The sequence below is a fragment of the Felis catus genome, chromosome B3, assembly GCF_018350175.1.
Source record: "Felis catus isolate Fca126 chromosome B3, F.catus_Fca126_mat1.0, whole genome shotgun sequence".
Lineage (NCBI taxonomy): Eukaryota > Metazoa > Chordata > Mammalia > Carnivora > Felidae > Felis > Felis catus.
The window spans coordinates 86584855-86597238 of NC_058373.1; the positions used below are offsets into that span (position 1 = coordinate 86584855).

At 35.1% G+C, this 12384-nt stretch overlaps 1 protein-coding gene across 6 annotated transcripts in view; it reads left to right on the forward strand.

The window, feature by feature from the left end:
• MIPOL1 (mirror-image polydactyly 1) overlaps window positions 1-7123 on the forward strand; it is a 305849-nt gene extending 298726 nt beyond the window's left edge. For all 6 annotated transcript variants that reach the window (XM_011283198.4, XM_011283197.4, XM_045059813.1 and 3 more), the window contains one exon: window positions 6409-7123. In XM_011283198.4, coding sequence (XP_011281500.1) covers window positions 6409-6475 — 67 coding nt within the window. In that variant the 3' untranslated portion in view covers window positions 6476-7123. The remainder of the gene's footprint in view (window positions 1-6408) is intronic.
• Window positions 7124-12384: the final 5261 nt, after the last annotated feature.

Here is a 12384-nt window from a genome sequence, read left to right on the forward strand (position 1 = left end):
GCTCTTTTCAGTCGGCTTTGTGGCACCTTCTTTCCATTGTTACTACCTTGCATCTAGCCACAACTTCTACACTGAATGTTTCACACACACATTCTACCTGAAACAAACTTACCAAGGACACTTGTTTCCTAGCAGCCCAGTCTCTTCCCCATACCCATATACTAGGACAGCAGCCTTTTTCCTGTACCCATATACCAGGAAGGAGAGTTCTTCTCGTTCCCCTTTGCTTCTGTCATACCTTCTACATCGATGTAAAAACACTCGCTCCTTTGAGATTTACACCATCCAGCTTTCTCACTCTCTGTCTCATCTTTTCAGTGATATCTACTGATCTCCTGATCAGTGCCATTTCCTTTAAATGTATTTCAGGCATCTGATTCAATGTCTTCCTTTCTATCTACCCCAACTTCGGCATTCATACTAAGAAATTTCGGTGTCAATGTCAGTAATGTGTCTGTTCCTTTGTCCCTTGAATGCTAATGACTTTTACCTCTTATCCACTTCAACTACAATAGATGTTGGCAGAACTTTTCTAAATATGAAATCCTAAGATCACACTTGCCTCTCCAACAATAATCACAGCCTTACTCCCAACTAGTCTTGCTTTTTAGCTTCACCACAAATTAAGACATCCAGTCTCTTGCTCCTTTCATTCTTTTTCTGAACTGACAGCCCTTTTAGACTTGCTTTCTTCCCTACCCAATCTGAATTCTAGGTTTAATCACTTTTTCTCAAGGACACAGTCTTCTTGTACCTTTGTCTTACACTGTAAGTCATAAACTCTCAATTACTTTTATTATTTCCCCTCCCCATATCTATCCCCAAAGGATAGACCTGATGTGAAAACTAGAAGTCATACTACTATGATGATCAGTATCTCTACAAATTTGCAGTCTCTAGCTATAGCTGGATCATCAATCTCACCTAATATTTCCTTTGCATATTCCAAGGCACCTCCCTTCCTTGTCACATTAAACATTCAGCATTTTCCTCTAGCCTTTTTCTGTACCCTATGTTTTCATCAGAGAACTTTGTCTCCTACTCCATGGGGTAAATTGAATCTAGCGGACATAAGTTCTGTCAATTAACATTCTCCATACCTAAATTATCCACAGCTGTATTCTTCCTACCTCTTTCCCTTTAATCTCCAAGGAAAAATTGTATATATTTTTTAAAATAATGCTGTAAACCATGCTTATGATCCCGTCATCTAGACCCTACTTAAAAAGGTATCATCTTCTTGCCTCATACCTTTGTGTCTTCCTCTAGTCTTCTCTCCCATAGTTCACAAATATATTCACATGCCATCAGTTTCTTAAAAAACGTCTTCAGCCATACATTCCCCTATAACTGTAATCCTCTTTACTTTCTAGCCAAGCTCTTATAAAACAGCCTGTACTTAGCCTTCAATTTTCACATTCCTCTCAGGCTTCCTCCTACTTCCATCACGCCATTAAAACTGCACTGAGAAGATGGTCATTTCCCAATTGCCAAATCACATGGGCACTTCTCACTTTGATATTGTTTAAGTACTTAAACTGTTGATAGCTGCCTTCTTGAACTGCTCTTCTCTGAATTCTGTGACAGCACCTAGTCTTGATCCATCTTTTACATCCCTATATCCTCAAATTCTTTTGCCAGTCTCTTTACTTTAAATATTTGTTTTCTTTGGATTTCTATCCTATTCCCACATCTCTTCTTCTTCTTAATTTCTCTTTCTAAGCATTTCCATCTACTCCTGTGGCTTCAGTTACAACCTAGTCATGACCCAACTCTTCAGCCTCAGTTTCTACCATTCTCGACCTCTAACTTTGTGATCCTGAGAAAACAAATGCTATCAATAGCACTTGACACATATCATGCTTTTCATGCCTCTGTGCCTTCACAGCTATTATTTCCTTTGTCTGAAATGCCCATCCTGCCCCTCTCCATCCCCTCCCTTCTTAAGATGACTGTTTCCTTCTTATCCTTCAATACTTAACTCAGGCAAAATCCCAGGAAGACTTTATATGCCTTTCCTCCCCTCCTCTACCCAAACTAGGTTCTGCTTAATATCTGTGTATCCTTTTATTACAGCATTTATCAGTAACTTGTTGTTGAAGTTATCCATATAAAGATCTATTTCCCCACCCTACTGTTCCTTATAAGCTGGGACCATGTCCTGCTTTTTGAATAATCAGTGCCTAGAACAGCACCTGGTACATAGGAATTACCAAACAAATGCTTATTGATTGAACTGAAATCTATATCATAAACCTAGAATTCTCTCTTTAAGACAAACTCTTATATCCAAGTATCTACTTAACATCCTACTTATATGTCCCACCAACACCTCAAATTCATGTGTACCAAGCTGAACTCATCTTCACACACACATGCTCCCCAATAAATTCTTCTGTTCTTCCTCTGCACTGTCTTGGTTAGTATATCACTATCCATCTAGTCACCAAAATCAGACACCCAGTAGTCATCCTTCTTGCCCACCCCATCTCTCACCATCCTGCCCTCAGAAGTCACTAAGTCCTTGGGATCCTATACTTAGATATCTTTCAAACTTGTCCCCTTCTTTCCATCTACACTGCTGTAGTTTTAGTTCAAGCCTTTAAGTCTCGTTAGGATATTGTTTTTTTATTATAGTAAATCTTCATAACAAAGTTTACCATCTTAACCATTTTAAAGTGCACAGTTATATGGCCTTAAACACATTCATGTTATTGTGCTCACAAAGATTATTTTAATCAGGAGCTATCTGGACTTCCTACCTATAGGCTAACCTGTCTCCATCCCATTCCTACATCTTTGCCACTATAATCTTTCCATAATGCAGATGATGTTACTAGATGTGTTAAAACCCACTCACTGCTTCCCACTGTCACCATTAGTGGTTTCTTCACAAAGTTTTCACAGGTCCAAGCTGAAATGAGAAAACTAAATAAATAAAATGTACCAAGTTTTTCTAAATTTTTTCAACTTAATGAATGACAACATTGATCAACATAAATACTGAAACATGCATGGGGGGGCAAAGTCAATTTTGCTTTAGATATGCTAAGTGTCATATGCCTGTAGAAAAAGCAAAAGGAGATGTCTTAAAGGCAGTTGGGTATGTGAGTCTGAAACTCAGAAGGGAGTGAGAGTAATTCAAGCCCACGAAAACTCAGAAATATGCCTTAAAAGTTGGTAGTACTTTTGGGAGCAGTATAGTACACCAGAGAGATCAGGGGAGTGGTGATTAGACTTACCATCACATCCTAGCTCCAAACTCACTAGCAATAAGGCTGTGATCAAATTACCCTCTATATGTTTTGGTTTTGTCAACCAATGATAATGTCTACTCTATGGAGTTATCATGAAAATTAAATATGTGCATAATTTGCTTCTCATAATTCATAGCACATAATCAGCGTTTATTAAGAATTATTTACTGTTTAACATATCTCATAATATTCATTAAGAGTGAAAAATAGGGGCGTCTGGTTGGCTCAGTCGGTTGAGCATATGGTTTTGGCTCAGGTCATGATCTCACGGTTTGTGATTTCAAGCCCCACGTCAGGCTCTGTGCTGACAGCTCAGAGCCTGGAGCCTGTTTTGGATTCTGTGTCTCCCTCTCTCTCTGCTCCTCCCCTGCTCGTGCTCTGTCTCTCTCTCTCTCTCTCTCTCTCAAAAATAAATAAACATTTTTTTAAAAAGTGAAAAATAAAAGTAAACTGATTAGGAAAATTGGTAAATAACTATGTCGGAAAATTATGTATTCCATTGTAGTATATACACGTTATCTAAATACATAGAAAATATAAAAATCATGTTAATTGAAAAAATAAGATTTCTGTCTAAAATATATCTGTAAGTATATTTTTCAAATTTACTATAGTAAACAGTAGTTTGTAACTATTATTTCCTAATTACGTGCAGTGTCATCAATTTACTTTGTTAATGTGTTACTAAAATCGCAGGTGAAATATACCCACAAATACTTTCCCAATTTAACTTAACTAAGAGCTTAAAGAAAATTTTTCATGAAGCTAAATAATCCATTAAATCTGAAATCTGTCACTCTCTAGTAACCGAGCCCTAGTGGAAGTAACTTTGAACTAAGAACAAGGAAACCAGGCCCAGATTTGTTACTGTTTTACTACAGTCCTTGTATAAGGGTTTACTTGTCTGTGCTTCAGTTTCTTCATATTTGAAGAACTCCTAATGGAGTTCTCCTAATGGAGAACTCCTAATCCTAGCTCTAACCCTTTTCCTATTTCATGAAGCCCTTGGGAAACTACTGTTGAGTAACATCTGAAGCAGTTGGAACCTAATTTAATAAGCTACATACTTTTTTAAAGGATATTGTTGATTTGGACAGTAAAGAATAGCCTGCAGGCGAATCCACAAGGTGCTTCGACAGACGTATGCAGCTACCTTCCTGTTGGCACGGTCCACGTCTGGCAGGTGAATTCCATTCCTTACAAGAAGGAATAGGTGCTTCATTGTGTTTCAGAAGTCAGTACGCTTTTACAGAACGAAGTCATTGACATTTTTCTCATTTCTGAGATCAAATTTTCATAAATCATTCAACCTGGATAAGCTGAGAATGTGGTTCATCTAGTAATTATTGAAACATAGTAAAGGGCAGTGCAAGATGTGATATTTAAGTATTTCCTCCTAACCTCTTACCTTAGCAAGGCATAAGAGTTCTAAATGGAAATATGTCCTAATCTATAAAAAGGAAACTAAAGTAAGATGAGCCTATTAGCAAAGGAAAAGTCAAAAGAGGCACAACACAAATTCATCTCAGTAATTTGGAATGCCATTGATTCTGAATTCATAGTAATAATGATAACTATACAGAGTACAACTTTTCCATTATGAGGAATTTTTTTAATGGTAGTGTAAATCAGATTGTAGGGGAAGGATATAACTAACCAACATGAAAGTAATATTTTCTGCCTTTTTTACAATATATGCCAAAAAATGCTATTAATGGCCTGTCAGTGTTGCCACTGGGAGTCATTTTTTAAGTTAATTGAGGTTACTATCATACTTTAACAATACACTTAAAATTTCATCCTGACATTTTTCTTGCCCCTTCTCCAAAATTAGGTTAGTGAAACTTTGTCTTAAAGAATTTATGTAATCCTATATAAATCATCATATTCTTGTTTTCTGTTAACTGAACTCCATCTATGCACAATCATCCAATAAACTTGAGCTAACTTTAGGTGTTGCATGTAAACCAGAGTGTGTGACACTAAGAATACCCTCATTCCTTTAGGGTCTAGCTCTGTGCTATGTTTATTTGCAAAGGACCCTCATGCATGGATCCATATAAATGAGGCAAGCTGGAGCAGACTAGACTATGTCGCTCACCAGTCTTTGAGGAAGAAGATTGTGTATATATGAAAACTGGAAGATTTCTGTGTGTGTAACATCAAACATAATTTTTTGTTGAGGTTTTATGCTTTCCGTAAAAAAACATAATAACAGGAGAAAAATTAACGGTCTGATTCCATCATCTCTTCTCAAGCAAAATCTCACTAATCCACATGAATGTGATCTCCCTCCCGTAGAGTAGCCTAAGAACACTACAGAATAGACTTTTGAACTTTTGACTTTATTTTTAAACTTATTTTTAACTATTTTTAAACTTATTTTTAAAAACTATTTTTAAACTTTTGACTTTAAGTGGTGAGTTTTTAATCAATTTAAAAAAATCACATATCCTTGATTAGAAACTATAGAGTCAGTCGTTGCTAGCCTATTTACATTACTCAGAATAGAAACTTCTTTTTAAATGTAGTACCAAAAGTCTGGTTTTATTAGCATCAAACCATTTGTGTATACCTAAATTATTTTCATGCCACTAAAGCATGAGTTTTTTCCAGCTAGCTACCTAATTCCTAATTATTTTCATCAGCTGACTCTTTGAAAAAGGAAGAAATTTAATGCATATGAATTGTACAACATAATAATGTGTTACTTATTTACCTAAGTAACAGGTGTGAGGTTGATAGTATTTCTGAATTAAAATATGTAGTTCTGGGTAAAAATCAGTTTGAAACTGCTCTGCATTTAATGTGCCGTCTTCGCATTGCATAATAAATGATTCATTCACAGCCTTCATGCAAGCAGGTAAATGTAGTGAAATGAGTATGTTACATTTTTTCATGTAGCGTCTAAAACTGACATAATCTGAAGATGTGGGTTAAAGTTTGTGTTGTTACTGTTTTTTTTAACCTCAGATACGTGGCACTCTGCACCAGTGTCTCTTGCTGACAGTAACGCTTTGTCTCTTAACACGACTACCAAGACTGCTTGGTCACAGGCAAATACTGTTCTTTTTCAGCCAAAACATTCCTGACAATAATTGTACTTTTTGTATCCTTTTTTTCCCCCTCCCCCCACCTGCCCCCAACCTAGGCTGGAAAGGCTGGTGGACGTCCTGAGGAAGAAGGTTGGAACAGGGACCATGAGGACAGTGATCTGACTGAAAAAAACGACAGTCTGGGGAAGCAATCACATCTGGTGACCAGGCTGCTTCATTCAACACTGTGTAAACACTAAAGCCTTAACTTAGCAAACAGTTGTTAGAAGTGGGACACTCCAACCACATTCCAAGCTGAGATAAAATCAGATCACAAATGTTTAACCACTTTGCTGCTGACTTATTTATCCAAATGTATTAACTACAGACTTTTACCAATGAGTAGCTATAAAGTTGTAGCTTATTTTGTAACTATTTTATATCACTCTACTTGATATAAATCTTTTTACTGAGAGGCCATTATAGGTCATATCTTCACATACGTCCCTTTCTGAATCAAAATGCAGCAAAGTAAATATTGTCTAAACCTTAATCCATTGTGTTAGGTCAGAACTTCAAATACGTGCATTTTTCAATATAGAGTTTATTTCTTAACTGATGAGAGCAGCTCAGACATGAGAATGTATAGTCTTCCTCCAATGCATACACATGATCTTTGTTAATATTAAAGAATATTAAATATAAATACCAAGAATTAAATGTATAATTTGCTCCAATAGTTTGGTACATTAAAATTACATTAATCAAGGAATGATTTTTGTTTCACTACAAATAATACAAACTGTTTTCAATAAAAAAGAGGATATCATTCATGTGTACTTATGGATTCATATTGTCGATGTTTTTAATGTTGTGTCTGAATAATGATCTAAACTCTATTTAAACTGTAGAAATTGCCAAGTCTGTCTAATAGGCTGGGACACCTCTGGCTTGAAAATTAGCATGTGGCAGCATGACTCTCAAAGGCAAGAGGCCATCAAAAACGTTAAGTATTCTTTTTGATTATCTTTATTTAGATTATCATTTGAATTTTTGTTGTGAAGGAGGGGAATCCAAGATACGATATACAGTAAAATTGTAATGTAAAAATATAAGGATGTGGAAAAAAGAAAACTGGCAGTTTGGCTTGGTTACCTGCTTTTCCTTTTATTTAAAAAATTGAAATAGTAAAGCATAGCAATCACTTCTAGTCATATGAAATTATGAATAAAACCAAGATTTATGTATTTGGCTACAGAAAAAAATACCTTCTTTTTTTTTTAGATTGAATAGATGAGAGGCCAATAGAAGATGACTGTGGCCGCAACAGGATGAAATAGGCAAGTAGAGATTGAATTCGTGAGAATTTTGTGGGAAAGTGAAAATTTTTCCAAGCCCGTACAATATTTTAATTTAGCTTTAAGACCGAGGTAGATTCTCTACCATTGCTTATTTTCAGGACAAGAACAGAATAGTTTATTGCAGCATGCTTTGGATACACCAGTGGAGATTATTCATGTGATTTTTTTTTTTTTTTTTTTTACTCTTGCAGGAAACCATAAGGAGCTTTATCATAGGGCCACAAAAGAATCATAATGTTAACAAACTCGATTTCCTTCTCATGGAATTTTTTAAACTCCCTGGCCATTAGAACCATTCCATTAAGTTCAAATTTAGAATGTACTCATGTCACCTGCTTTTCATTATTTTTTTAAACTATTAGAATTAGAAAATAAGGAACAACAGGGCTAGAAATAAGCTAACTGGATTTCTTCTACAGTCCCAAAGAGATTATAGCCTTTCATAGGCCAGTGACTATATAAATAGAGAAATTTGAAATAACGTGGTCATGCATGGAGTCTCCCCTCTGGGCTGTCATGGAAACATGTGGGAGCCCTGTGTGAAGGAATAGTGCCTTGCAAATAATGCAGGTAAGTAAAGAGGAACAGTTCTTGTCACAAAATAGTCCATTCCTGAATCCTCTTCAAGTAAACCACAAGTAAACCTGAATTTTGAGGTTAGTCCTAAAGAACAGACAAATCTTTCCTGAGTTATTTTGCTTGGGGTTTTATAAGACACACAGTAAGCATAAAGACATTTTACAGCTTCCAAACATCTCTTTGTGTACTGAAATGATTAGATTAGAGCAACCAATTCCTGTAATCAATATCCAGAACTTTGAAAGAATCTGATAGTATAAAGTTAAATTTATAAAACAATTCTAACATTTACTATTATCAGTGTAGGTAACCTCCGCCAAAATACCACATCCCCTTGAAAATGAGCTGTCTACAAAATTACAAATGCTAAGTATTTCAGCCAAATATTATCATTAATTGATTTCTTATACTTAAAAATGTCCACCAACAATGTTTCAAACCGTCTTCACTTTTGTTCATATGAAGGAGTTACCTAGCTCCTGAGATCGGTTCTCTAAATACTCGGTAATATGATGATGATGGTTTTAGTGCTGTTGTTATTATTATTACATTGTACAATTGAAGAAGTAGACTCAGAATCCTAGGAATTTGCCAGGGACTGGCGAGGACTTACAGCTGAGGTCTTAGGACTAAACTCCATGTAGCTGTAGTTCTCTAAACCTTTCTGTAAGGAAAAAAAAAAAAAAAAACTGAAGATTTTAACTCTTGCAATTTTTATTATTATGCCATTTCTTTTCTACCAATACATATGAATTCACCAACAATTGAGATTGTATGCATTTCTTTTAGTGAAGTACAATAATGTGAACTGCATGTTTAAATAGCATCATATTTTTACTATCTCTCTACAGTGTTACAGTAGCAGCATGTTTTGCCTTAGGCTACAGTCATTGGGAATACTGTGACAATTCATTGTTAATAATAAATAACCTTGAGTTGCTTTGTGCCTGATGCCAAAACCTGACAGTGTAGTTTTATTGAATGGTGGTCTGAACTTCAAGGCTTACTTTATCTCCTACAGCAACTATTAGAAGTGGAACTGGTTATAAGCAAAGTTATAAGCAAGGTTATTGGTTATAAGCAAGGGATAAGCAGTTATAGCAAAGTTATTAGTTAATTATTAATATATGAGAAACTTTAATTCTACTTTTATAAATAAGCCGTTATGTTAAAATAATTTAAAATATTCAAAATATGATATCTAATAAAACATTCTCCCTTTTCAATGAGAAAGCTGATCCTCTGTATATATCCTTATTTCAAATAAACTGAAGAATCTTGTCAGTCATTTACTGACAGAATTTATTTCAAAAAATTTTAGAATATTCAAAACTTATAGTTTGAATATTAGATATAGTTGCATAGAAAAGCATTTTTATATGTAGCATTTTTAAAGATTATGGTTATTTTTGAAGTTTCTCTTTTCAAATACTCATGATTAATGAGTCATTACAGTGATAAAACATTTTACACATGACTTACACATTTTATCTCCTCACATAAGTAAGGTTTGTGTGGAACCCGGATTTTTCCCAAACATCATTTTGTTATTGATAACTTATTTACAACTAACCTATCTATTAACCTATTCATGGCTATATACATGTGTATATCTGGATACTTAGAGCATACACACAGACACACACAAATACATTTGCCTTTTTAAAAATTTGATTTATAAGTCCACTGTTAGGCTCCAGTGACTTCAGCATTTTGTTCATGTTTTATTAGAAATGCACGTGGTTTCTGAGGCTTTTAAACAAATACATGGAATGGTTGAAAGATTTATATTGCTCATGCTTAGCTAAATATGTCATCTCTAGAAAAGATGTGGTTTGTTTTGGCACTGTTTTAAAAACTCAAATATTTTAAACATTTGTTAAGTTGGAGCTTGCACATTTGAACCAGTAGCATACGTTCCAGAATAGTTTCTCAAGTTACCAAACTTTCTGTAATCCGTTTACTAGAATAACCTCTATTGAAAGGTTTTTCTGTTCTTTTTTTAAGTACTTTAATTTATAGAGGTTGGAGTTATTATTTTAATGTAGGATTTCATAGATAGAATTGGACAGTGATGAATGTGTATTTTTGAGAATCATCAAAATACTCTATACTGTTGATATTTCTTTGCAAAAACTTTAATATACTTATTTTTAATTTTATTGTCATCTAAAAAGTTTTGGAATACACTGGTACTTTTGAAGTCACCAGTTTCTTGACTATCTGATTATTAACAAAGGTGAATTTTTTAAAAAGTTTTACTTATTTTTGAGAAAGAGACAGAGCGTGAGTGGGGTAGGGGCAGAGAGAGAAGGGGATACTGAATCCGAAGCAGGCTCCAGGCTCTGAGCTGTCAGCACAAAGCCCGATGCAGGGCTCAAACTCACGAACTACAAGATCATGACCTAGCCAAAGTCAGACTTTCAACCTACTGAGCTACCCAGGTGCCCAATAAAGGTGCATTTTAATGCACAAACTCAAATATCTAAAATATATATTTACTTTTTATTCACATAAAATCCCCTACTGCAAATCCTACACATTTCAATGCAATTCTGAGACATTGATCTTAATCAAATTTATAATGATAACAATCCTGAAGACACTGCACTGGATATGCCTATAAAATATACTACAGTAAGAAAACAGATTAAGTTCACCATCAAACTGTGTTTGACAAGTTTAATGAAGATAAAAGTTGAGGGGCACCTGGCTGGCTCAGTGGGTGGAGCATGTGACTGTTGATCTCCTGGTCATGAGCTCGAGCCCCATGTTGGGCATAGAGATTACTTAATTAAGAAAATGACAAGAGTTGGTATGAACAATTTTTTTTAGATACCTCAGGAACCTTTAATAACTATTTAGATACAAAATAAAATCATAGCAATAAATATTAAAGAGAAACATTACTTTTGGTAAATACAGTTAGAAAGAACCTAGAAAAGGAGATCACGTCTCTTAATGAAAAAACAGTAGACTGATTCAAGTCCACTGCAAAGCACCTCTACTAACTTTGGAATTTGTATGTGGAATTTTGCTGTAACCAATAGCTGAAATCTAAAAACACTGCTTCTGTTCTGTTCATTCAATCAAGGTAAGGTAATATAAATACACTACCAAATACTCTATCACCTGCAGTGAACTTAGAATTTAAAGCTTAAAGTATATGGCTAGAAGAGGACCAGGGTGGGGTGGGCAATAAGAATTTTGGGGGCAGTGGTGCCTGGGTGGCTCAGTTGGTTAAGCGACCAACTTTGGCTCCGGTCATGATCTCGCGGTTTGTTGAGTTTGAGCCCCGCATCAGGCTCCGTGCTGATAGCTCAGAGCGTGAGCCTGTCTTCGAATTCTGTGCCTCCCTCTCTCTGTCCCTCACCTGCTCGCTCGCTCTCTCTCTCTCTCTCTCTCTCTCTCAAAAATAAATAAAACCTAAACAAATGTAAGGAATCTTTGGGGCAAAGATTCTATAAACTCATCATGTCTAAAGTGTCACATCACTGTTGATAAAAATTGTTGAGTTACTGTGTCTGGTCTTTGTGATATTGTTACCATACGTTGTACTTCTATATATGCACACAATAATAACGTTGTTATTATTTTTTGCTTTAAATAACAGTTTTTAAGGAGATTTTTAAAAGTAAGAACACCACTATTTTATATTTACCCATGTATTTACCATTTCCAGGGCTCTTCTTTGTGTAGATCCAGGTTTCCACCCATCACCATATTCCTTCTTCCTGAAGCATTTATCATTTATAGTAAAGCAGGGCTGTGAGTGATGAATTCTTCCAGCTTTTGTATGCCTGAAAATGTCTGGATTCTTTTCTTTTCTTTGCCTTTATTTTGTGGAAAAAGGCTTTTTTGCTGGATATAGTATTTTAGGATAATTTTTTTTTCAGTATTTTCAAGATGTTGCTTTATTGTCTGGCTTGCTTCGTCCCTGCTCTCATTTTAATTTTTGTTCTCTACATAAAAACGTCCTCTGGCTGCTTTAAAGATTTTTCTCTTTGTCATTTGTTTCAACCAACGAGATTAGGATTTATTATGATATAGATTTCTGCATGTTTCTGTGCTCGTGGTTGGTTGAATTTCTTGGACTATAGGTTTGTAATCTATGATTTTTTTTTTTAATTTCAACCATTACAGATGAACATA